The 27,527-nt window shown below is 41.3% G+C and overlaps 1 protein-coding gene across 6 annotated transcripts in view; it reads left to right on the forward strand.

Moving 5' to 3' along the window:
* Positions 1 to 27,527, forward strand: part of CTTNBP2 (cortactin binding protein 2) — a 474,139-nt gene that overhangs the window by 401,312 nt on the left and 45,300 nt on the right. For all 6 annotated transcript variants that reach the window (XM_044946625.2, XM_044946624.2, XM_006071487.4 and 3 more), the window contains 4 exons: positions 1,113 to 1,364; positions 11,637 to 11,754; positions 24,261 to 24,536; positions 27,138 to 27,233. In XM_044946625.2, the coding sequence (XP_044802560.2) occupies positions 1,113 to 1,364; positions 11,637 to 11,754; positions 24,261 to 24,536; positions 27,138 to 27,233 (742 nt within the window). The remainder of the gene's footprint in view (positions 1 to 1,112; positions 1,365 to 11,636; positions 11,755 to 24,260; positions 24,537 to 27,137; positions 27,234 to 27,527) is intronic.

A 27,527-nucleotide genomic window follows, 5' to 3' on the forward strand; every position in this document is an offset into this window, starting at 1 on the left:
GCATCAGAGTTGCCCAGAGGGCTGCTAAAACGGAATGCAGGGCCCCGCCCCTTGAGATTTCTGATTCAGTAGGTCTGGGATGGGAGAAGGCAATGGCACCCCACTCCAGTACTCCTGCTTGGAAAATCCCATGGATGGAGGAACCTGGTAGGCTGCAGTCCATGGGGTCGCTGAGGGTTGGACACGATTGAGCGACTTCACTTTCATTTTTCACTTTCATGCATTGGAGAAGGAAATGGCAACCCACTCCAGTGTTCTTGCCTGGAGAATCCCAGGGACGGGGTAGCCTGGTGGGCTGCTGTCTATGGGGTCACACAGAGTCAGACACGACTGAAGTGACTTAGCAGCAGCAGGTCTGGGATGAGGCTCAACAATTTACATTTCTAACAAGTTCACAGGTGGTGCTGATCAGGGAACCACACTTTGAGAACTGCTACCCTAAAAAAAAAAAATTCTGAGTCTGTTCTAGCAACCAGCTAAGTGGATGATTGGGGCTTCAAAGTAATATGTTCTAGAGAATGGGCCCAATATTTTAGTTGGAACATTTTCTAAGCTTGCATTTACCAGTGTCCATCTGCAATTCCAGAGAGGTCCATAGAGGCTGATAGATAAAGTTATTTGACTTTGTTTTTCCTTTATGTCTGCCTTTTCCATATTATCTAGAATCATTCCTTCTGGAATCAGTGGCATAAAATTTTAAGATGACTAGAATTACCACACTTCCCTATAAGTAGAACTGGCTTATTATACTTGGATATAAATTTTTTAAAATGTGTATGCTAAAGTTCATTCTTTCATAATATTAAGTTGAGATTTTGTTTTACCATATATAATGCATATTTACCAGGCTGGGTAGTACCAACTCACTCCAATGGTCGAGTGTAAGAAGAAACTCTTACAAAATAGCAGACATGAGTCAGAGCTATGGAAAAGGCACTAATTGACAGAGGTCTGAGAGAACCTAGCTCATTGATGATATTCAGGATTGGAATGCCTGCTTTTCCTGTCTCAGTGGTCCATGGCCAAGAATCTTTAGATGTGGACTTTAAATAACACTGCTCTCAACATTCATGTTGTAATCAACTCTTTCCCCCTGGTTGTTTTATTTTCAGGATGGCTGGACACCAATTCATGCAGCCGTGGACACTGGTAATGTGGACAGCCTCAAGCTTCTTATGTACCATAGAGCCCCAGCTCATGGAAACAAGTTGCAGGAGGAGCCTGGGTTGGCCATCTTAGACTTGGATCAAGAAGAAGAGCATCATGAAGGCACATCCAAGCCTGTTGTTCCTGCAGACCTCATCAACCATGCTGACAGTGAAGGCTGGACTGCTGCCCATATTGCTGCTTCAAAGGGTTTTAAGGTGTGTCTGGTAGCAGCTGGCCTCATTATACAGTTGTAATTTGATGAGTGGCAAAGTTGGCTGCTATTGGCTGAGTGTATTTTGCTTGAATAATTGGAGACTGAGCAGCACCATTTTTGGAAATGATCAGCTTCCAGTAAGAACCAACTATATTTTTTGTCCAGCAGATATTTACCATCAAGCATATATGAGATGTCATAAAAATCAGTTTGGAGTTTGTTAACAAATATGGGAGTAATTCCAGACATTTTATCTCATGTAAAATTAGGAAGAGAAATTGGATATTGATTGAGGCCTCAAGATTGTTTGAGTTAGTACCAAGGCCATGCAATGATTTTGAGGGAGAACCAGGATTCAAGTACACATGTCCTGTACTCTCAACTCCTTGACTATGCACTCCCTGTGCTGTCTCATGATTCATAAGAGAGAGTTCTAGATTTCACTCATTAGAGTAGAGAAAGATTGTGATTATTAAAGAAATAACATGACATAGGAAGCCATCCATTCATGCTTCTTTTTCCATTTAAATCACTTTAGCAATAATATTGCTTTAACAATGAAAAGCTATCAGGAAGCTGAGTGCAAGGCATTATGGAAGCTAACATTTGTAGGAATCATTTATGTGATTAGGTAACTCCTAGTTCAGTGGCAGGAATGCAAAATACAAGACAAGCATAGGATAAAAGAAGCACAGAAAATTTAAAACAAGGATAGTAGACATGTGTTTGGAGCAATACAAAAATGTAAATTCTTATTTTTTGGAAGACAGACTGCACGTATTTCAGGGAGCAGAGCTGTGGAATATTAGGCTCAGAAAGGACTCATTCTGGAGGAGATAGAAATGATTTTGGCCTTGCAGGCTGGGTTACATTTGTCACCCATCACTGGGAGAGGAGAGTAGTTCAGATGCAGGGAACAGTAGGAATGGTATGGAAGTAGAGAGGCTCCAGTTGAGCTATGAAGAGTAGTGAGAAGACAAGACTAGGAGTTTCATAGTATGGCACAGGCCTTCGGTGATGCACTGAGTTTTATTTACTAGACAGAGTAAAACTGTTGAAAAGTCTGTACAAAGGAACAAAAGAATCAGCTCTATAGTTTAAGTTGCTTGATTGAGCAATGGCATTTAGAAGATTTGGGATTATGAAAACATTGATGGCAGGGAGGGAGAATAGGTGAAAGATGATGAGGCTGGTAGAAATCATAAGAGAGGACACAGAGTAGAAATGTTCAAGAACTGCAGACAGATTAGACGCATTGAATGAATGGGATGAATAGAAGGATCATAGTTACGTTCCCAGAAAGAGGAAAGAAGAGGTGTTGTTGTGATCCAGCAGATAGAATGTGGGTTTAGGCATGCTGAATTTAATGCTGGGACATGTTCATCCAGATGGAGATATCTGGAAATAGCTAGAAATGTGCATTTGGAGCTCCTGGTTGGTAACTTCCTGTGTTATGATCTAGAGCAGAAGCTGTTCATCTTGGACTTGGGTGTTTTTGAAACAAGTGAGGAACAGGAATGAGTCAGTCCAGTGTGGAGGTATTGCTTGGTAGTAGTAGTTTACTCCTGATTATCCTTTAAAAAAAAAAAAAAAACCTACAGTAATTATATGAGCTTGATATTTGTGTATTGATTTGAATGGAATGCAATGACATTTGACATAAAAGTACTTGGAAGGCAAAGATGGGAAATATGAAAGGCTTAAATTTGAATAGGCATAATTAATCTAGGACAGTGAATCTAATTTGATGGAGAAAATGTGTGTTACAGGGGTGGTTTTTGACTTACCTCCCTCTTCTAGAAAATCTCGGAGTATAATGTGAAAGGTTACTGACAGTGGTAGGTTGTTCATGCGCTCAACCTGAAGGCAAGAAAGAAATATGAAACCTGAGCATCACTGAAAGGAGCTCTCCCTCCAGGGTGAGTAGTTACCCTTTAGGGTGGGGGCTTATGGTGCCACTCAGCTCCTCCTTTATGAACTCCTCATTAGGCCTGGTGGTTTCATAGCTGAAGATGGTATCTTCATGGATTCCCAGGCCCTTGGCAACGTGGATGCTCTGTCAAGAGAAATAGAATTTCTTTCTCATGTCTAATATGACTCTTCCAATAGTCTCTTATTTTAAGAATTTAAGATAAATTTTGAATAAGAAGAGAGAGATTTTAGAAAGTAAGCATAGCTGACAACATTGACACACTGCAAAGAAAAATAATAGATCAAAATAACAGGCTTTTTTTTTTTTTTTTTTTTGCCCTGAAGTAGATACTTTGTCTTCCAGGCTTACTTCTTGATTACAATTAGGACATTTAAACTATGGAACTTCCCTGGTGACTCAGAGGTTAAAGCATCTGTCTCCAATGCGGGAGACCTGGGTTCTATCCCTGGGTCGGGAAGATCCCCTGGAGAAGCAAATGGTAACCCACTCCAGTATTCTTGCCTAGAGAATCCCATGAACGGAGAAGCCTGGTAGGCTACAGTCCACGGGGTCACAAAGAGTCGGACACAACTGAGCAACTTAACTTCACTTCAAACTATGGAGAGATGAATAGACATTGGGAATGGAGACCAGATTGCCCGGTTTCATTACTCTTCACACGATACCACTCAGCCTGCCTTCCTAGTCATGGGTATTGGAAGATATTTTTGCATCCTTTGCCTAATACAGTGTTTATATCGTGGCTGAGATAGTTGTCCAGAGAGGTAATCTATTCACAACTAAGTTGCTAAGACTAGTTTTCAGAAAAAATACATTACAATCCTGAGTTAATCATTGTATGGGTGAAGAGATTCTACACTGACCACAAGTAGGGCTTAAAAGATGTATGTTTTTTTTTCTACCATAGCATACATGTGTCCAATCTACATAAGGTAGTAGCACCATTGTTACCCAAGAATATCACTTCAGTTTCCACATGTTTCTCAACTGACAAACGTGGGATTTTGGAGCTTGAAGACACATAGCTCATCTATTCCAACCCCCTTGCCTTGCAGATGAAAAAGTTTCAGTTTTGGGAAATTGCATAACTAATTCCCCAAAGTCAATTCATAGAAGATCAGGTTCCTCAGTCAGTTCTTTTTCCACTTAGTTCTTGGTCTTTTTCCCAATGACTAAGCAATTTATGCAAATCACCATTTGGTCTTTGGTAACCAGAGTAGCTCTCTCTAAAGCTGGTCTGTGACTACTGCGCGGCCGAACTCGTCACTGAGGATAAACTTGTTTTCATCACTCAGTGTGCGTAGATAGAAGAATTTCTTAGTGAAACTCTGTGTTCTGTCATGAGAACTTTGACACATCAAGTTCCTGCAGCAGAAATAGATTAGGGAGAGTGTCTGGATTTGAGCATCTGGTTGTCAAAGCTCTCATACAACAGATTCTTAATTTGAGGGACTCTGCATGTTGTAAGTCCAGGAGTAGATTATAACTCTAGCTTACATATTGCCAAAGCGGGAGGCTACCTATCACTCCTGTTCTTACTCGGTCTTTCTGGGTTGTTTAACATGTTGATTCTAATGCAGACCTCTCCTTGGCTTCCACAACACTGCCCCTTCCTTGCTTCCCTTCTGAATTTGATGATCAGGCTTTTTCTTTGTTTTTTTTCTGTTTTCTCTTTTTTAACCCTAGGAAACTCCCAAGCCATCCTAGCTGCCTAGTCCTATTTTTAAGAATTTATCCAGTCTTTCAACTTCAACTGTGGCTTCTACAATAACTCTTCCCAAGCCCAGATCTCCCATCCGGCTTTTTACCTGCTTTCCAGTCATTTAGTTTCCACCGTCCTAGAGGTCATCCCTAAGCAGGCCTGTGGTCCTCTGGTCAGGCAGTGGTCCTCTTGTCGACATCTTTATGCTGTTCTCGCATTGTTCTGGGATTGTAGACTGACTGATGCCTTTTTAGCTCTTAACCAGGTGAATCCCAGGCATTTCCTCCCACATTCTAGCATCCGCCCTAACTGGATGGTCTGCATGAGGTGTGTATCTTAAGTGCAGAGGCCCACATAGAGCCCTACAATGTAGATTTTCTCTCCCTAGGTCATGCCTACAAAGAAGAAAAAAAATGATAGGAGTCCTTAAAATTCTTTCTTGTCTCAGAGAGTTGGGTACCTGGCTAGAAAAGACAAAGACAGGATAACTTGTGAGGTTGGACCAAATCTTTGGGACTAGATGCTAATCATGGTAAATAGAAATCCATTCTTTGGAGTCTTTTATTTTTTGTGCTTTTGATTCTCCTTGACTATTTTTCCCTTAATTTTTATAAGATTATTTTTGAAAAGGCCAGATTGACTCAACTGTGTGTAGACAAAGGAAAGGCTCTTTTTTAAAACCTCATTCCAGAATGTCCAGTGTTGCACACTTGCTTAATTTAACCACCAATGACTCACTGGGAGGATCCTAAAGGATTCTCACATAAACTTGGCCAACCAGAGTTGTGCTCCCACCCCTCACTGAAGATCTGCACTTTCTCGTGTTTTCCAGTGTTTTCCACTGACACCTTTCATGGATCTAGTTTGACCCTTTTTCTCCTCTCAGTCTATACTTTTCCCCTTGAATGATCTTACTGGTCCCCAGAATATAATCTATAGAGGTTCCAAAATCTTCTCTCTAGCCCACTTATTCATGTCCTCAGTCCTTTCAGGAAGATCCTGTGTAGGAAGCCCACGATTTACAGGGCATCTCGTTTATAGCCCAGTTGGCCCAATACAGTCCTTGTGGATGCCCATCATCCCAATGGAACCATTAACAGTGCCCCCTTTTACTCTTAAAGGTGTCTCAGTTTAGACAGATGTACAGTAACCCTATCGATGGCCACTGCTATCTATCTATAGTGCTGGTGGTGGTGTTTAGTCACTCAGTTGTGTCAGCTCTTTGTGACCCCATGGACTGTAGCCTGCCAGGCTCCTCTGTCCATGGGATTTCCCAGGCAAGAATATTGGAGTGGGTTGCCATTTCCTTCTCCAGGGGATCTTCCTGACCGGGGATTGAACCCATATCTCCTGCAAGTCTCGTGCATTACAGGTTGCTTCTTTACTGCTGAGCCATCCAGGAAGCCCTATTGATGGCCATATTCACATTTATTTCCACCAAACAGCTCCATGAGGATGCGTCCCCAGAGTTCTGTGTTTATAATGCATCTCTGTTCCTCGTCCCTTAATCCAGTAACATCATCTGACATTTGTGTCTCTTGCTCCATCTTGCTAAGTTACTGAGTTCAAATGATGGATACAATTCTAGATTTTATTCCTTTATAAATGAGTGCATGAACAAAGAGGAGGCTGTGTTTTTAAACACATTCCAGGATGTCCCTTGGGGAGCCCTCATCACAGGCTGTCTGAACTTGCATAGGCTGCTGTGGTCTCCCCATCTCCAGTCTCACCACCTCCTTTATGCTGCTTTGAGAGAGACCTTTCTAGTTGGTTGTGTATTTTACCCCTCATCTTTCCAAGGATAACTGATCTTTCTGTCACTTCTAGGATGAGTGCCAGCCCTGTACATGACAGTCAGGTCCCTTCCAGCTCCGGCCTCAGCCTCTTCGCACCAGCACACTCCTGGCTCCTTCTCCCCTGTGCTCTCTGCTCGAATCCTGCAGACATCCTGTGCCGTCTCCTCTCCCTGCCTTTGCATCTGCTGTTCCCATTACCCCAAATGGCCCCTTCTGTCCTGACCCCTCCCTGCCTGGAAAACATCTCAGCTTAGGTCTTGGCTTCCAGGAATTCATTGCTCCCAGGGTACCTCTTCACACTTCACTTAGGGAGCTTGTTCTTTACTGGAATTATTTATATACCCCCTTCCCTCTCCACTGCCTCCAAAAAAATCACTTTCATCATTATATATATTGTGCTCAGCAGCCTCTGGCCCACGGGTACTAAACGTTTGTTGAATCAAGGAGTAAATGAGTAAATTTTATGACAGTTCTTTCTTAACCGGTCTTCTTTCTGTCACTTTGTTTTTCAGTATGTCTTCCAAACTCACTAGTTGGTTTTCAGAACTGAGTTGATCATGGCACTTGTCTACCCAGACATATCCTGTCTCCTGCAAAGAGTCATGCTCTCTTACCCTCAGCCCTTCCTGGCTAACTCCAGCCACCTTTGTCTCCCCCCTAAATCTCTGCTTCCTCAGCTGTTGTTACCCATCGTGTTGTTTCTCCATCTCCCCTGCTCTGCCCAGCAGGGGGCACAGCCACATCCCAAGGTTGTTCCTGATGTGTGTGCTGGACCTCACCTGTGCATTTGCGGACTGAATTCCCTCCCACTCCCTCTGCCCAAGCTCAGTCTCTCAAGTTTCCTGCTCTGAGCTGGATCTTATCTCTAGCTCTTTGGACTTGGGTGTTCTCCTTAGTCTGCCTGGCACTGGTACCTTTCTTCTCAGCTCTTAAAGGCCACTGACAGAGGTGGTTCATTAACCCTAAACATCCCTTCTCCCCTCTTCTACAATAACGAACCTCTCAGAGTTCAGCCCCAAATAAAGACTACATTTTCCAGCTTCCTGGAAGATGACCATGGCTGCCTACCTAAGTTCTGGCGATTGGGATGTGAGTGGAAATAGAAGCCGAAACCAAAGCCCACTGTCTTTTAACAAGTCTCTGCTCACTAGAGACGTGTATCTGTGTTGTGGTTAATAGCACTTTGACTTAGACTTATTCATCTGGACTACTTGCTCTACATTCCTTGGAACAGCCTGCCCAGTTTAAGTCCCCTGAGAATCCGTGTCCAGAAACAGCAGTTGGCATCACAGCATTTGTTCTCTCCGCTCAGATCCCACCCATCAACGAGAGAGCTTAGATGTTTTTCTCTACCCTTCCCGCTTCTTCTTCTGCTGAGTAAAACTTTGCCCCTCACTTCCATAGGCCCCCTTTCCTGCGTATTTTTCTCATGACTCTTGACAATATGTCATGTTTCTGCCGGAGAAACAGAACTGTTACCTTATTCATCGTCACAACCCTGGGGTCTTGACACAGCTCCTGGCACGCAGGTGCTTAGTACCTGTTTCATAACGTTGTGAGGTTTGATGAGCACTAAATACGTGTGCAGTCTTGTAACGGTGCCTGGCACTTAGTATGTGCTTGAATAGTTTTTGTAGCTGCTGTTGTTAAGTGTCGGTTAGGTAAAGTTCTCATTTTTGTGTTCCCCATGGAGCTCAGCAGAGTGCTGGGAAATTCACAGTTGTGGCCCCATTTGGATATGCCTTATCCTGCTATCTTTCCTACATTCTGTGCATCCTTATAGAGAAAGCCACTGCTTAGATTATTGCCTACTGATCTGCCTGACTATAATAATTATATACAACCCACCTTATAGGTGGTCTTGAATCTTGCAAATTTTGGTTGCATCTTTTATCATTTCTGTTTCTAATTTAAACTAACATCACCTAGAATTGTGACATTTGTTGATGTGCTATAATTCCTCACCACTTACCTGAATACTTGGGCTGTTTTCTAATTGGTGATGATTATGTTGATTGTAACAAATACAGCAAGCTAATAAATATTGAGTGTTTTATGTGCCGAGAATATAAATTACCTATCTTTTCATTTAAATCACCTAACAACCTTATGTGGAGAAGGCAATGGCAACCCACTCCAGTACTCTTGCCTGGAAAATCCCATGGACAGAGGAGCCTGGTAGGCTGCAGTCCATGGGGGTCGCTAAGAGTCGGACACAATTGAGCGACTTCACTTTCACTTTTCACTTTCATGCATTGGAGAAGGAAATGGCAACCCACTCCAGTGTTCTTGCCTGGAGAATCCCAGGGACAGCGGAGCCTTGTGGGGTCTCACAGAGTCGGACACAACTGAAGTGACTTAGCAGCAGCAACAACCTTATGAAATATAGATATATGAGACACAGATAAGGAAACTGAAGCAGAAGAATGTTAAATGATGTACCAAAAGTCAGATAAAAATCATTTATATTGGCAGGATAAGACACCAGGTCTGTTTTACCTCTAACCTGTTTTTGCTACAAGTACTAACTTGTGTAATAAATGTATTATTTCTGTCTCTTATCATCTGAGAATTCGTGAAGTTTAGTGCTCAGATTGCATTCTGCTTGAATCTTTCATTTAAGTCAATTTCATTAACTCTCATGCATTTACTGATTTTGTACAAATTAGTAATATCAATGGGATAAAAACTATTATTTATTTATTTGGCTTAGTTTTTAGTTCATTTCTTAGCTTAGTGATTTTTTTTTTCTTTTTTTTTTTTTTTTAATTTTATTTTATTTTTAAACCTGAAACACTAAAGGCGCCCGATCTTGTCTGATCTCGGAAGCTTAGTGATTTTTTAAAACTTGAACCCCAGACCTATGAAAGCCAGACTTTGATTCTTAGAGGAGATCCCTCCAGCCTCAACAGCAGCAGTGATAAACGTTGTCAGTTAATCCCTTTGCAGGCAAACAGATTTTCTTTATTCAAAGGTCCTCTGGCTCAGCTCCTCCATTTTGCAGGTACCAAAGCCTTGTCTCCCACCCCCTCAGCATCCAAAAAGAGCCCCTATATTAAATCAGCACTGGCTTCCTTTTCATATTTCGCTTACTTGGTGATCTCAGCTTACTCTTTTTCTTTCTGACCCTTATGCATTCCTTGTATTTCCTCGTGGACTATGATTGCATTTAAAATATATTTAGGAGGCAATAGGAAGCAACTGGAACTCAGATATACTCCTGGTGGGAGTAGAGTTTGGTATAGCCACTTTTAAAAGCTCTTTGCAGTATACACAGATACAGAACATGTGCATACCCTGTGCCCCAGCAGACCGACTCTGTATATATACCCAATAGAAACGTGTACCTGTGTCTGCCAAAGGACACGTATCAGAATGTCCATAGTAGAACCCAAATGTCCACCAACAAGAGTAGAGATGAATTGTGGTATATCCATGTGATACACAGTAATTTTAAAATAGGATGAATTGAATTATAACTATTCCTAATACATATATGAATTTTATAGCATTATGGTGAATGAAAAGCCAGATATAAAAGTGTACCTGTAATATGGTGCCATTTATATAAAACTCTTAAAACAGGCTAAGTGGACTTCCCATCTTAGAAATCATAATAGTAGCTGCCTTTGTGAGGAGAAAGGAGGGATTAGTGGTTGAGATGGAACATTAAGGGGACTTCCAGAGTACTCCTCCCACAAGTATGTTCACTTTGTGGTAATTCTGCAAGCTTCACACGTATTTATGTACTTTTCTACATAGATACTATACATCAATAAGGAAAACATGTTTTATAAAACACACAAAAAAAGTATCTTACAGCAAGAATAGGGAAAGCTGTTCAGACTGCCTAGTTTACCGTGTTGTCAAAAGTGAAAGTCAGCCCAAAGCCTGTGTGTGTGTGTGTTAGTGTGTGTGTACGTGTAGGGAAGTGATGAAAAGAACAGTGCTTGTTTTGGTTGTTAGTTCCTTTTCATGGTTTCTGGTTTATTCCATTTTGTGCTTACTTTGATGGGAAATCAGGAGACAAATCAGGAAGTAATAGAAGTTGAAATAGCAGAGCTCCTTGATAAATATCCCAATGTAGTATCCTGCCATGCACTTACTTGAAAATGTTTGCATATATATATATATATATATATATATATTGTCTGTCTACCACTTTGAATTGAAAAACTTTGGAAAACCAAGACCTTTCACCTCAAAGGCTAGTGATACCTTTTGAGTGGAGACTCCCTGGAGCAATACAGAAGAAACTTAAAAAGTAAGGGCATGTAACTTCCATGTCTATTGAGAGTGTTTTTCTAAAACCTCAGTCAATATGGTATTTACATATAATTTTCAAATAAAAAATAAGACAACATAAGATCCAAAATATATTTGTGGTTACAAGGACTCTGGGACAGAATTTGAACTCTGCACTTTTATGACCAGGAAGACAATACCTGGTCTAGAAGACAACGCTGGGCATTCGGTTGTAGCAGAAGTCTTTTTGTATTTCCAGATTACCATAAAAGGATAGTGTCTGCCCAAGTCTTTTTTCCTTAATGGCACTCTGCAAACTGAGTGATTAGTAAGCCAGTTTTTTCTCTTGAAACCTAAGAGGCTGTTCTAAGAGCAGCAGTGTTTTGATCCTGTGAATCACATGTAAATGAAGCCCTCTTTGCTTTTCACTTGGAGACAGTGTTTAGATTAATCTGTATATTTGGGTTGTTGGAAAAGAAATAAGCTTCTGATTGAGAATTCCTTTTTGGCTTGCTACAGGCCACTGAATCTTCCCTTGGAGTTTTCACTTGAGTTGATTCATTTGGACAGGAGGTAATGGAGTTCTTGTCTTCACAGAACTGCCTAGAAGTCTTGTGTAGGCACGGAGGGCTGGAACCGGAAAGAAGAGATAAGTGTAATCGGACCGCACACGATGTTGCTACTGATGACTGCAAGCACCTGCTGGAGAATCTGAGTGAGTGCCTGTGCAGCTGCGTGGCTTGTCCTGCATCCACCATGCAGGGGCTTCTGGGACTGTGAGGAAGATACTGATACAGCTTCAGTTTTCTCATTCTCTTCTTAACTTCCATTCAACACTAGCTGCTATAGAAACACTGATTATAAATGGGATACTTTTATTTTTCCATATAGAATGGCTTTTTACAGAATTACTGAAACAGTGCTAGCTCTTTCTCATCTTTGACCTTGGACAATATTTAATAATCACTGCTTTTTTTCTTCTGACTTAGATTATCTTTACCTTTCTAGACATCTAGACATGAGACTAGAATGGTACAAAAAAAAAAATCATGGCCAACTAGTTTGCTATTAGCTGACTGTGTGAATGTAGGCAGGTCAGTTATCTTTCAATATCTGGTTGCCTGCCTGTCTAGGAAGATAACCTTTTGATTCCATTCTAGCTCTAAGAGTATATGCTTCTCAGCACATGCTGTGAAAGTTTCACTTGCGGGTGTGTGAATTTGGAGGGCTCAGTTCATTTCAGTCGCTCAGTCGAGTCCAACTCTTTGCGACCCCATGAACTATAGCACACCATGCATCCCTGTCCATCACCAACTCCCGGAGTCCACCCAAACTCATGTCCATTGAGTCGGTGATGCCATCCAACAATCTCATCCTCTGTCATCCCCTTCTCCTCCTGCCCTCAATCTTCCCCAACAGCAGGGTCTTTTCAAATGAGTCAGCTCTTTGCATCAGGTGGCCAAAGTATTGGAGTTTCAGCTTCAACATCAGTCCTTCCAATGAATACCCAGGACTGATCTCCTTTAGGATGGACTGGTTGGATCTCCTTGCAGTCCAAGGGACTCTCAAGAGTTTTCTCCAACACCACAGTTCAAAAGCATCAATTCTTCAGCGCTCAGCTTTCTTTATACTCCAACTCTCACATCCATACATGACCACTGGAAAAACCATAGCCTTGACTAGACAGACCTTTGTTGGCAAAGTAATGTCTCTGCTTTTTAATATGCTGTCTAGGTTAGTCATAACTTACCTTCCAAGGAGTAAGCGTCTTTTAATTTCATGGCTGCACTCACCATCTGCAGTGATTTTGGAGACCCCAAAATAAAGTCAGCCACCGTTTCCACTGTTTCCCCATCTATTTCCCATGAAGTGACGGGACTGGATGCAATGATCTTAGTTTTCTGAATGTTGAGTTTGAAGCCAACTTTTTCACTCTCCTTTTTCACTTTCATCAAGAGGCTCTTTAGTTCTTCACTTTCTGCCATAAGGGTGGTCTCATCTGCATATCTGAGGTTATTGATATTTCTCCTAGCAGTCTTGATTCCAGCTTGTGCTTCTTCCAGCCCAGTGTTTCTCATGATGTACTCTGCCTATAAGTTAAATAAGCAGGGTGGCAATATACAGCCTTGACGTACTCCTTTTACCATTTGGAACCAGTCTGTTTTTCCATGTCCAGTTCTAACTGTTGCTTCCTGACCTGCATACAGGTTTCTCAAGAGGCAGCTCAGGTGCTCTGGTATTCCCATCTCTTTCAGAATTTTCCACAGTTTATTGTGATCCACATAGTCAAAGGCTTTGGCATAGTCAATAAAGCAGAAATAGATGTTTTTCTGGAACTCTCTTGCTTTTTTGATGACGCAGCAGATGTTGGCCATTTGATCTCTGGTTCTTCTGCCTTTTCTAAAACCAGCTTGAACATCTGGAAGTTCACGGTTCACATATTGCTGAAGCCTGACTTAGACAATTTTGAGCATTACTTTGCTAGCATGTGAGATGAGTGCAATTGAGCATTCTTTGGCATTGCCTTTCTTTGGGATTGGAATGAAAACTGACCTTTTCCAGTCCTGTGGCCACTGCTGAGTTTTCCAAATTTGCTGACATATTGAGTGCAGCACTTTCACAGCATCATCTTTTAGGATTTGAAATAACTCAACTGGAATTCCATCACCTCCACTAGCTTTGTTCGTAGTGGTGCTTCCTAAAGTCACTTGATTTCACATTCCAGGATGTCTGGCTCTACGTGAGTGATCACACCATCCTGGTTATCTGGGTCATGAAGATCTTTTTTGTACAGTTTTTCTGTGTATTCTTGCCACCTCTTCTTAATATCTTCTGCTTCTGTCAGATCCATACTATTTCTGTCCTTTATTGAGCCCATCTTTGCATGAAATGTTCCCTTGCTATCTCTAATTTTCTTGAATAGATCTCTAGTCTTTTCCATTCTAGTGTTTTCTTCTATTTCTTTGCATTGATCGTGGAGAAAGGCTTTCTTATCTCCTTGCTATTCTTTGGAACTCTGCATTCAAATGGTTATATCTTTCCTTTTCTCCTTTGCTTTTTGCTTCCCTTCTTTTCACAGCTATTTGTAAGGCCTCTTCAGACAGCTATTTTGCCTTTTTGCATTTCTTTTTCTTGGGGATGGTCTTGATTCCTGTTTCCTGTACAGTGTCACTAACCGCTGTCCATAGTTTATCAGGCACTCTATCAGATCTAGTCCTTTAAATCTATTTCTCACTTCCACTGCATAATCATAAGGGATTTGATTTAGGTCATACCTGAATGGTCTATTAGTTTTCCCCACTTTCTTTAATTTGAGTCTGAATTTTGCAATAAGGAGTTCATGATATGAGCCACAGTCTGCTCCTGGTCTTTTTTTTTTTTTGCTGACTGTATAGAGCGTCTCCATCTTTGGCCGCAAAGAATAAATCAGTCTGATTTTGGTGTTGGCCATCTGGTGATGTCCATGTGTAGAGTCTTCTCCTGTGTTGTTGGAAGAGGGTATTTGCTATGACCAGTGCGTTCTCATGGCAAAACCCTATTAGCCTTTGCCCTGGTTCATTCTGTACTCCAAGGCCAAATTTGCCTGTTACTCCAGATGTTTCTTGACTTCCTACTTTTGTATTCCAGTCCCCTGTAATGAAAAGGACATCTCTTTTGGATGTTAGTTCTAAAAGGTCTTGCAGGTCTTCATAGAACCATTCATCTTCTTTAGCGTTACTGGTTGGGGAATAGACTTGGATTATTGTGATATTGAATGGTTTGCCTTGAAAACGAACAGAGATCATTCTGTCATTTTTGAGATTTCATCCAACTACTGCATTTCGGACTCTTTTGTGGACTATGATGGCTACTCCATTTCTTCTAAGGGATTCCTGCCCACAATAGTAAATATAATGGTCATCTGAATCAATTAAAAGACACCTGCTCCTTGGAAGGAAAGTTATGACCAACCTAGACAGCATATTAAAAAGCAGAGACATTACTTTGCCAACAAAGGTCTGTCTAGTCAAGGCTACGGTTTTTCCAGTAGTCATGTATGGATGTGAGAGTTGGACTGTGAAGAAAGCTGAGCCCCGAAGAATTGATGCTTTTGAACTGTGGTGTTGGAGAAAACTCTTGAGAGTCCCTTGGACTGCAGGGAGATCCAACCAGTCCATCCTAAAGGAGATCAGTCTTGGGTGTTCACTGGAGGGACTGATGTTGAAGCTGAAACTCCAATACTTTGGCCACCTGATGCAAAGAGCTGACTCATTTGAAAAGACCCTGATGCTGTGAAAGATTGAGGTCAGGAGGAGAAGGGGATGATAGAGGATGAGATTGTTGGATGGCATCACTGACTCAATGGACATGGGTTTGGGTGGACTCCAGGAGTTGGTGATGGACTGGGAGGCCAGGCGTGCTGCGGTTCATGGGGTCGTAAAGAGTCAGACACTACTGAGCGACTGAACTGAACGGAACTGAGTTAAATTCACCCATTCCAGTCCATTTTAGTTCGCTGATTCCTAGAATGTCAACGTTCACTCTTGCCACCTCGTGTTTGACCACTTCAAGTTTGCTCTGATTCATGGACCTAACATTCCAGGTTCCTATACAGTAATGCTCTTTACAGCATTGTACCTTGCTTCTATCACCAGTCATATCCACAACTGGGTGTTGTTTTTGCTTTGGCTCCATCCCTTCATTCTTTCTGGAGTTATTTCTCCACTGATCTTCAGTAGTATATTGGGCACCTACCGACCTGGAGTGCTAGATCAAATGAAATAGTCTGACCTCTTATGCAGGATGATCACTCACCCCGTCCAGTCAGCCAGCCCTCTCAGTAGTTGGTCTTGAGCTTACATTCTAACATTGAGACAGAAAATGAACAATAAACATAAGAAATGATTCATTATATAGTATGTGAGATGGTAATATGTGCTACATAAAAGACCAAGAGGGATGGGGAGTGAGAGGGTAGGTTTCAATTTTTAAAATGATAGGCAGGTAGCCTCACCACTAAGACATCTGAGCAGACACTTGGAGGTGAGGAAGGGGTAGCTCTGAGAATTGCTCAGGTAAGAACTTTCCAGGCAGAGTGTCAAGTGGACTGATGCCCTAACAAGTAGGAGCCTATCTGTGTGTCTGAGGAACGGCACTCAGGGCTGCATGACCGGGTTGGAATGAGTGAGGGAAGGAAATAGGAAGACAGATCAAAGAATTTACAGGAGGGCAGGAGGGTGGAGCCATTCTGGGGACTTAAGGTAGCTATTTCAGTGTTTGAGCATAGGAGTGATGGGACCTGGTGTACAATTTTTTTTTTTTTAAGAATTTCTGTCATTTTTTAAATTTAGGAACATTGTAAGCAATCCTACCCTATTAAAAAAGATATTTGTTAGCTATTTCATGATAGAATTTGCTTTTATCGACTTATTAGACATAAATGAGCTTCTAACTAATACAACATTGTAAATCAAATTGTAATCAAATTGTAAATCAAATTGTAAATCAAAACAAAAAACATTGTATATTCCAAAAAAATTGCTTAAATGGTTACTAAGAAAAGATAAAATCAAAGGAATCTCATAATAATTGTGAAAGTGAATCCTGGCAATGTCCCTAATAAGAATGGTGTACATTATAATGGTGTCTCGAACTGCTTTGTCAAAAATCAACCAGGAAGTCACAGGCCTAATATAGCCAGTAATGACTTCTCAGTTCAGGATCGTAGTAGATAAGGACATGTGGGTTCTGGATATAGCTAAGGATAAGCCAACAGAACTTCCTAATCACTGACTGTGAAGTACGAGAGAGGGGATTTATGGATAACTCCCAAGATTTTCAGCCTGAACAACTGGCAGTATAGCGTTGCCCTCAGCTGTCAAGGGAAAGGCTGTGGGTGAAGCTGATTTTGTCGACAAAGATCAGGAGTTACATTTTGAATTATGAATTTGAGACATCTGTTAGGGTGTCTCTGTAGGAGGTATCAGATAAGCAAGAATTCTGAAGATGGGTATGAGCTGGGTTTACAAATCTGAGAATCAGCAGTCTAGAGATAGTTTTTAAAGTCATGGAACTGGATTAGGTTATGAAGGCAGTGAACACAGATAGAAAAAATAAGAGAAATAAATGAGCCTTGCCAGACTCTATTATTAAGAAGTCTTCAAACAGGGAAGGGGCCAGCAAAGGAACAACATTAGAGGATGACCAGTGAGGTGTGAGGAAATCCATGAGGAGTGAATTGAAGAGCAGAGAGATCAGTTATGTTGGAAGCTGTTGAGTAAAGACTGAAAATAAAATCTAGTAGTTGGTCATTTCCCCTTCATGGATCACAGGCTTCTTGTGGTGAAAGGGCTTTCATAACTCAGTGAAGCCATGAGCCTTGCCATGCAGGGCCACCCAAGATGAATGGGTCATAGTGAAGAGTTAAGATAAAATGTGGTCCACTGCAGGAAGAAGTGGCAACCCACTCCAGTATTTTTTGCCAAGAGAACCCAGTCAACAGTATGAAGAGGCAAACAGATACAACACCAGAAGAGGAGCCCTCTGTGTCAGAAGGTGTCCAATAGGCTACAGAGGAAGAGCAGAGGGCAATTACTAATAGCTCCAGGAAGAATGAAATGTCTGGGCCAAAGCAGAAATGATGCTCAGTTGTGGATGTGTCTGGTGGTGAAAGTAAAGTCTGATGCAGTAAAGAACAATATTGCATAGGAACCTGGAATGTTAGGTCCATGAATCAAGGTAAATTGTACGTGGTCAAGCAGGAGATGGCAAGATTGAACATCAACATCTTAGGAATCAGTGACTGAAATGGATAAGAATGGGCAAATTTAATTCAGATGACCATTGCATCTACTTCTGTGGGCAAGACTCACTTAGAAGAAATGCAGTAGCCCTCATAGAGTCCAATATGCAATACTTCGGTGCAATCTCAAAAATGATAGAATGATCTCAGTTCATTTCCAAAGCAAACCATTCAGCATCACAGTAATCCTAGCCAATGTGCCAGCCCCTCATGCAGAAGAAGCTGAAGCTGACTGCTTCTATGAAGAATTACAAGACTTTCTAGAACCAACACCAAAAAAAGATGTCTTTTCATCATAGGGGATTTGAATGCAAAAGTAGGAAGTCAAGAGAGACCCAGAATAACTGGCAAGTTTGGCCTCAGAGTACAAAATAAAGAAGCAGGGCAAAGGCTAATAAGAGTTTTCTTAAGAGAATGCACTGGTCATAGTAAATACCATTTTCCAACAACCCAAGATATGACTATACGTGGACATCATCAGGTGGTCAATACCAATATCAGATTGGTTATGTTCTTCACAGACCCAGATGGAGAAACTCTATATAGTCAGCAAAAAAACAAGACCTGGAGCTGCCTGTGGCTCACATCATGGGCTCCTTATTGCAAAACTTAGGCTTAAATTAAAGAAAGTAGGGAAAACCACTAGGCCATTCAGGTATGACCTAAATCAAATCCCGTATGATTATACAGTGATGGTGATGGCTAGCTTCAAAGGAGTAGATCTGATAGAGTGTCTGAAGAACTATGGACAGAGGTTCATAACATTGTACAGGAGTTAGTGATCAAAACTATACCAAAGAAAAAGAAATGCAGATGGCAAAGTGGCTGTCTGAGGAGGCTTTACAAATAGCTGAGAAAGAAGAGAAGTGAAGGGCAAAGGAGAAAAGGAAAGATATACCCAACTGAATGCAGAGTTCCAGAGAATAGCAAGGAACGATAAGAAGCCCTTCATAAATGAACAGTGTGAAGAAGTAAACAATAGAATGGGAAATACCAGAGATCACTTCAAGAAACTTGGAAATATCAAGGGAATATTTCATGTGAGGTTGGTGCATGATAAAAGACAGAAATGGTAAGGACCTAACAGAAACAGAAGAGATTAAGAAGAAGGGGCAAGAATACACCAAAGAACTGTACAAGAAAGGTCTTAATGACCCGGATAACCACAGTGGTGTGGTAACTCACCTAGAGCCAGACATCCTGGAGTGTGAAATCAAGTGGGCCTTAGGAAGCATTACTACAAGCAAAGCTAGTAGAGGTGAAGGAATTCCAGTTGAGCTATTTAAAATCCTAAAAAATGATGCTGTTGAAGTGCTGCATTCAATATGTCAGCAAATTTGGAAAACTCAGCAGTGGCCATAGGACTAGAAAAGGTTAATTTTCATTCCAGCCCCAGAGAAGAGCAATGCCATAGATGTTCAAACTACTGTACAGTTGCCCTCATTTTGCATGTTTGCAAGGTTATGCTCAAAATTCTTCAAGCTAGGCTTCAAGAGTATGTGAACCAAGAACTTCCAGATGTATAAGCTGGATTTAGAAAGGCAGAGGAACCAGAGACCAAATTGCCAATATCCTTTGGATCATAGAAAAAGCAAGGAAATTCCTGAAAAAGCATCTATTTCTGCTTCATTGATATGTTAAGTCTTTGACTGTGTGGATCCCAACAGTTTGTTAAAACTTCTTAAAGAGAGGGGAGTACCAGACTCCCTTACCTGTCTGCTGAGAAACCAGTATGCAGGTCAAGAAGCATCAGTTAGAACCGGACACAGAGTAGTTGACCGGTTCAAAATTGGGAAAGGAGTATGTCAAGGCTATATATTGTCACCCTGCTTATTTAACTTCTATTCACAGTACTGGGCCTCCCAGGTGGCGCTAATGGTAAATAACCTGCTTGCCAATGCAAAAGACATAAGAGATAGGGTTTCTATCTCTGAAAGAAGGCATGGCAACCCATTCCAATGTTCTTGCCTGGAGAATCCCATGGACAGAGGTGCCTGGCAGGCTATAGTCCATGCGGTCACAAAGAGTCAGAACTGAAGCACCTTAGCATGTACACATGCAGAGTACCTCACGCAAAATGCTGGGCTGGATGGATCATAAGCTGGAATCAAGACTGCCAGGAGAAATATCAATAAGCTCAGATATGCAGAGGATAGAACTCTAATGGCAATGGCAGAAGGTGAAGAGGAACTAAAGGGATTCTTGATGAGGGTGAAAGAGGAGAGTGAAAAAACTGGGTTAAAACTCAACATTCAAAAAACTAAGACCATGGCATCTGGTCCTTTTGAAACAGTGAGAAACTTTATTTTCGTGGCCTCCAAAATCACTATAGATGGTGACTGCAGTCATGAAAAGATGCTTGCTCCTTGGAAGGAAAGCTATGATAAACCTAGACAGTGTATTAAAAAGCAGAGACATCACTTTGTCCATAGAGTCAAAGCTGTGATTTTCCCAAAATCATAAGTCATGTATGGATGTGAGAGTTGGACCATAAAAAAGGGTGACTGTCAAAAAATTGATGTTTTCCTGCTGTGGTCCTGTGGAAGACTCTTGAGAGTCCCTTGGACTGCCTAGAGATCAAACCAGTCAATCCTAAAGAAAATCAGCCCTGAATATTCACTGGAAGGTCTGATGCTGAAGCTGAAGCTCTAGTATTTGACCACCTGATGGGAAGTGCTGAACATTGGAAAAGACCCTGATGCTGGGAAAGTGAAAGTGAAAGTTGTTCAGCCCTGTCCGACTCTTTGGACAACCCCATGGAAAATCAGTTTAGTTCAGTCGCTCAGTCATAGCCGACTCTTTGCAACCCCATGAATTGCAGCACGCCAGGCCTCCCTGTCTATCACCAGCTCCCGGAGTTTACCCAAACTCATGTCCATTGAGTTGGTGATGCCATCCAGCCATCTCATCCTCTGTCATCCCCTTCTCCTCCTGCCCCTAATCCTTCCCAGGATCAGGGTCTTTCCAATGAGTCAACTCTTCGCATGAGGTGGCCAAAGTATTGGAGTTTCAGCTTCAACATCAGTCCTTCCAATGAACACCCAGGGCTGGTCTCCTTCAGAATGGACTGGTTGGATCTCCTTGCAGTCCAAGGGACTCTCAAGAGTCTTCTCCAATACCACGTTCAAAAGCATCAATTCTTCGGCGCTCAGCTTTCTTCACAGTCCAACTCTCACATCCATACATGACCACTGGAAAAATCATAGCCTTGACTAGACGGACCTTTGTTGGCAAAGTAATGTCTCTGCTTTTGAATATGCTGTCTAGGTTGGTCATAACTTTCCTTCCAAGGAGTAAGAGTCTTTTAACTTCATGGCTGCACTCACCATCTGCAGTGATTTTGGAGCCACCAAAAATAAAGTCTGACACTGTTTCCACTGTTTCCCCATCTATTTCCCATGAAGTGACGGGACCAGATGCCATGATCTTAGTTTTCTGAATGTTGAGTTTGAAGCCAACTTTTTCACTCTCCTCTTTCACTTTCATCAAGAGCCTTTTTAGTTCCTCTTCACTTTCTGCCATAAGGGTGGTCTCATCTGCATATCTGAGGTTATTGATATTTCCCCCAGCAACCTTGATTCCAGCTTGTGCTTCTTCCAGCCCAGCGTTTCTCATGATGTACACTACATATAAGTTAAATAAGCAGGGTGACAATATACAACCTTGATGTACTCCTTTTCCTATTTGGAACAGGTCTGTTTTTCCATGTCCAGTTCTAACTGTTGCTTCCTGACCTGCATACAGGTTTCTCAAGAGGCAGGTCAGGTGGTATGGTATCCCCATCTCTTTCAGAAATTTCCACAGTTTATTGTGATCCACACAGTCAAAGGCTTTGGCATAGTCAATAAAGCAGAAATAGATATTTTTCTGGAACTCTCTTGCTTTTTCCATGATCCAGCGGATGTTGGCAATTTGATGTCTGGTTCCTCTGCCTTTTCTAAAACCAGCTTGAACATCTGGAAGTCCATGGTTCACGTATTGCTGAAGCCTGGCTTGGAGAATATTGAGCATTACTTTACTAGCGTGTGAGATGAGTGCAACTGTGCGGTAGTTTGAGCATTCTTTGGCATTGCCTTTCTTTGGGATTGGAATGAAAACTGACCTTTTCCAGTCCTTGTGGCTACTGCTGAGTTTTCCAAATTTGCTGGCATATTGAGTGCAGCACTTTCACAGCATCATCTTTCAGGATTTGAAATAGCTCAACTGGAATTCCATCACCTCCACTAGCTTTGTTCATAGTGATGCTTTCTAAGGCCCAGTTGACTTCACATTCCAGGATGTCTGGCTCTAGGTGAGTGATCACACCATCGTGATTATCTGGGTTGATCTTTTTTGTACAGTTCTTTGTATTCTTGCCACCTCTTCTTAATATCTTCTGTTAGGTCCCTACCATTTCTGTCCTTTATCGAGCCCATCTTTGCATGAAATGTTCCCTTTGTATCTCTGATTTTCTTAAAGAGATCTCTAGTCTTTCCCATTCTGTTGTTTTCTTCTATCTTTGCATTGCGCTGAGAAAGGCTTTCTTATCTCTCCTTACCGTCTTTGGAACTTTGCATTCAGATGCTTATATATTTCCTTTTCTCCTTTGCTTTTCGCTTCTCTTCTATTCACAGCTATTTGTAAGGCCTCCTCAGACAGCCATTTTGCTTTTTTGCATTTCTGTTCCATGGGGATGGTCTTGATCCCTGTCTCCTGTACAGTGTCACGAAGCTCCGTCCATAGTTCATCAGGCACTCTGTCTATCAGATCTAGTCCCTTCAATCTGTTTCTCACTTCCACTGTATAATCATAAGGGATTTGATTTAGGTCATACCTGAATGGTCTAGTGGTTTCCCCTGCTTTCTTCAATTTAATTCTGAATTTGGTCTATAGAGTCCACGAAATTCTCCAGGAAAGGATACTGGAAGATAGCCTTTGCCTTCTCCAGGGGATCTTCCCAACCCAGGGATCGAACCTAGGTCTCCCTCATTGCAGGCATATTCTTTACCAGCTGAGCCACAAGAGAAACCTGATGCTGGAAAAGATTGAAGGCAAACCAAGAGAAAGCAGTGGCAGAGGATGAGATGTTTAGATAGCATCACTGACTCAACAGACATGAATTTGAGCAAAGTCTGGGAAATAGTTTAGGACAGAGGAGCCTGGCATACTACAGTCCTTGGGGTCACAATGAGTCAGATAAGATTTAGCAACTAAACAAAAGGTTGGTTAGTTAATGGAAAAAGAAGAAAAGTTTAAGAAGGGGATTATAAAAATAACATATTTTTAAACATTTTGTTTTAATTTAAAACACACCAAGTAATTCTTTCATCAACTTTTAGGTGAAGCTCTTCATATTAATATAGTTCTCCTGATCAAAGTGCCATGTATTCTTACTTGAACAGATCACACCTTTAATGTTTCATCTGTGGTTTCTAGTGTTTGAGAATTTAAACATATTTATGAAGCAAACTAATGACAATATCTGTCTCAAGACATTTAAATTTTTTTCTAATTTTATTTAGCCGTGTCATCCATGTCACATTAAAAACTTTTATAGCAGCTCCTTTGTTCAGTTTAAAAAGTGTTCTGATTTTCTAGAAGTAGGAACTCATTTCTTCAGTATCTGGAATATTTAATTTACTAATTAGAGTTTGTGTTCAACAGACATGAAGATTTGGACTAAACACAAGTGGCTCTTGCATATAATTCAGTTCATGAGAACAGAAGTACATGGGTGCTGCCCACCTGGGGGAATACCTCAGTTGGTATCACAGAGAGATTGGAAGGATCATTTTAAAAGCTTCTACTGCACTGTTCACCATTTATCAAGTACCTACTAGTTCTTGTAAGATAGTGTGTTAACAGATAATGTGTTATACTAGTAGTGTGCTAAAGCCCCTCCAAACACAAATTCATTTACTCTTCATAGCAACTCACTTGTGCCTTCCTTCCATTTTATAGAGAAATTGGGGCATAGAGCACGTAAGGCAAGGACACATGGCTAGTAGAAGGTGATCCTGAGGCCAAGCCCAAAGTCTGTGAGCCTGAAGCCACTGTCCTCAGCACACTGACCTATTCAGCAACAACCCCTCTTCTTCATGATGTTTTCAAGGAAGATGAGGAGAAAGGGCAATTGAGAGTTCAGGGTCAAGAGAGAGCTCCAGTTTCCTCTGACATTTTTTGAAAGAATATGAGAATCTGGCCCAGCAAAGGAATCAGGAAGTAGAACCGGCCAAATAGACAAAGAGCTCAAGCAACATGATTCCAAAGAAACTATGAAGAGATTGGGAGACCAAAATTTACTCCAATAAACAGACATTCATTTGATGTTTAAAAAGGATGGCTGGCCTTTGCTTTGTTTTCAAAATGTTTATATCTGTTTCTTTTTTGTGTAAAATTTTTGCTGGTTTACTTCCTATCAGGATTTCTTTTACCTAATTTTTTTTTTTTTCTTCCAACAGATGCTCTTAAAATACCCTTAAGGATTTCAGTGGGTGAGATTGAACCAGGCAACTACAGTGCCGATGACTTTGAATGTGAAAACACAATATGTGCTTTAAATATTCGCAAACAGACATCATGGGATGATTTTTCAAAAGCAGTGAGTCAAGCTCTGACAAACCATTTCCAAGCAATCTCTTCTGATGGATGGTGGAGCCTGGAAGACATGACGTTTAATAGCACCAGCGACTCCAGCATTGGGCTCAGTGCAAGCAGTGTGCGATCCATCACATTAGGTATCAGCAGTCCTGCAATGAAGGGAAAGTTAAATTTCTGGGTTTATTTATGTTTACGGGCTCCCTAACCTGATTCATAGTTCATTGATTAAATACATTCAAAGCTCACTTGTGGCAGCTGCTGGCACTGGAAACCTTGAGTGTTCATAATGCAGCCATTACATAATGTTGCCTGTTGGTATAAAAATGCTTTTACACCTCAAATAATACCCAGAGAGTGAAGAACATGAAAGCCCTTGATGAGGCTTTGTGATTGCACGTGCTATTTTGATAAATGCAAGAAACTAACCACATTGCAGCTGCTTGCTAATGCACAAGCTCTGAACACAGCTCCAAGTTTGTAAAGTGTGTACCTGGACTGGGCCAGAGATGCAGTAGAGCAGGAACCCCTTACCTTCAGACGAGAGTGAGAAGAAGCACTTTAATGAAGAGGTAGTCAAGCCTCCCACTTGGGAGGAGTCGGGGTGATAACTGGTTGTTTCTGTTTGATGGGACTCCGAAGAATTTAAAAAGATAAGATTTGCCTTCTGGTGAGCATAATACATGTACTATAAATGTTAGTTGTCCTGGTTAGTCTCTTTCCTGTTGAACTCGGAGATCTGACATCTATGGGGAACCTCCTGTGGTGTCAGGACTGTGCCGGGAGCTATATTTATATACAGACCTCACTGAGTCCTTACAGCAGGCTCATTTACAGATAACTAGTTACAAGATAACTTGCCTGAGGTCACACGGCTAAGGAACAAAGCAGTCAATTCTCAAATCCCAGTCTGTCTGATACGAAAGTCTGTGTATTTTCAATAGCACCATGTTGCAAAAGAAGAGTCAAGATTGAGGAAAGGGCAGGTTTCAGCATGTGATTAATGTATCAGCTTATATTAGAAAGTGTTTCATTCTGTTCACACATATACCCTACATCACTCTGAAAATATATATATCCACTCATTTTTGAAGCAGATTATTCACAACTTAATTTTATGGATTGTTACGATCTTAAAATGATTATTACAGAATTATTATATCATTTTAGAAGTACATTTAGAAAAGAAGTCAAATGATTCTCAGGACCTCATTTGCCCACAGGTGCAGTGTTATTTAAAGTGTGGGTCTGCCCAGGGATCTGTGGTTCTTCTGACTTCCAATAAACGAAGTCAGCACAGCCCTGCTTTGAAGGAAAAGGCCCTCCATCATCAGCGCTCATCCAGCTAATCCGGAAACTGGGGGAAGGCAGGTGGTTGTTTACCACCGTCAGATCCATGTACTTCTGTGAGCAGTGGGTGCGAAGGCCAGTCTGTTCTGTTGTTCATTCTTGTCCCTGAGTACTTGGGAACCCAAGTAGCATTTTGTATCTAAAAAATCATTGAGTTCTGTGGGCTAGGTCTTTAGTTTGGTACCTGGCTGTGGCCACTTGATGATTGGTGATTACAGGCATACCTCAGGGATACTGCAAGTTCAGTTCCAGACCACAGCAATAAAAGTTTCCCAATATAAATCAAGTCACATGTATTTTTTTGGTTTCTCAGTGCAAATAAAAATTACTTACAATGTACTGCAGTTTATTAAGTGTACAGTAGCAATGTCTAAAAAACTATACATACTAAATTAAAAACTTTTGCTAAAAAGTGTTTGCCATCATCTGAACCTTCAGAAAGTTATAATCTTTTTGCAGTAGTAACATCAAAGATCACTGATCACAGATCACCATAACATATATAATGAGAGTGAAAACATTTGAAATATTGTGAAAATTACCAAAAATGTGACACAGGCACAAAGTGAGCAAATGGGCTGTTGGAAAAATGGCACTGATAGACTTGATCCATGCAAGATCAAGAACCTTTAGTTTGTAAATAACAATAACTGCTACATGCAAAAAAGCAAAGCACAATAAAAGGAGGTATGCCTCCATAACACTGTTATTATGTATGTATATGAGAAACTGTACTGTATCAATAACCTAAGCTGGATTAAAGGGACCAAGGGCAACAGAGAAACAGTGAGTTACAGGTGAGCTATATATGCATTTTGGGGGCGTGCAGAGGATAGGCATTTAGGAATTGATCTATGGAAGGAAGGGACGAATGTAAGTGCTTATGACTGCTCCCTCCCCAGAATGGACACTTACAGAGTGGGGCTGTTTTTCTGAGCAAGAGTGAGCAGAGAGCCCAGGCTGTGAAAGTTTTGATTTATTCTGAGCCCCTGAAGTTGCCTGTGAATCAAAAAATGTGTTGGAAAGGGTGTCAAGGACCAGATCATAAAGGATCTCTTGCTTCATTCAACGTGCTCCAGCTTTGTGAAGCAAGCACTGGAAGAACCATGGAAGGGTGGCAACTCCTTTGTTCTTAAAGACTACACCCTGGACATATTGTTTATATTTGCATTCTCCAGATTTTGTTCAATCCCTATAGCTTGCAGGCCTACCACTGACAGTGAAAATTATGCTGGAGTTAACCCTTTGTGTGACCCTTTCCGTAGTCTGTGTCTCTGACAGTCCAAGCTCTAGAGTCCTTTAGGGTCTCGCACAGGAGAGTGTACATTGACTCTTATAAGAATTCCTTTTAAGCGTCTCTTGACATTTCCTTTTACCTTTTTTTGAACTAGGAAATGTGCCGTGGTCAGCAGGTCAGAGCTTCACCCAGTCCCCATGGGACTTCATGAGAACGAATAAAGCAGAGCAGGTCACTGTGCTTCTGTCAGGTAAGGATATTCCAAACTGAGGCGACGTTGAGAGAGTTTGCATCATGAGTGTTTCATGATTCATGATTTTGTCCTGTGTCCCCAAGCCATGCGTGCGTGACTCCCACACTGAGTAGTTAGATTTTCTTTGAAATATTTGATTAAGGAGAAGAAAAATCAAAAGTCATGTTTCTGACACCTGTGATGATGTCTGTTCTGATCATTGATTGCTGCAACTCTGATTGCATTTCTCATTAGGAAAAAGCTGATGTGCTGATAAGAGTGACAGATACCATGTTAAGAGAAGTGTCTTAC

The sequence above is a fragment of the Bubalus bubalis genome, chromosome 8 (assembly GCF_019923935.1).
Source record: "Bubalus bubalis isolate 160015118507 breed Murrah chromosome 8, NDDB_SH_1, whole genome shotgun sequence".
Lineage (NCBI taxonomy): Eukaryota > Metazoa > Chordata > Mammalia > Artiodactyla > Bovidae > Bubalus > Bubalus bubalis.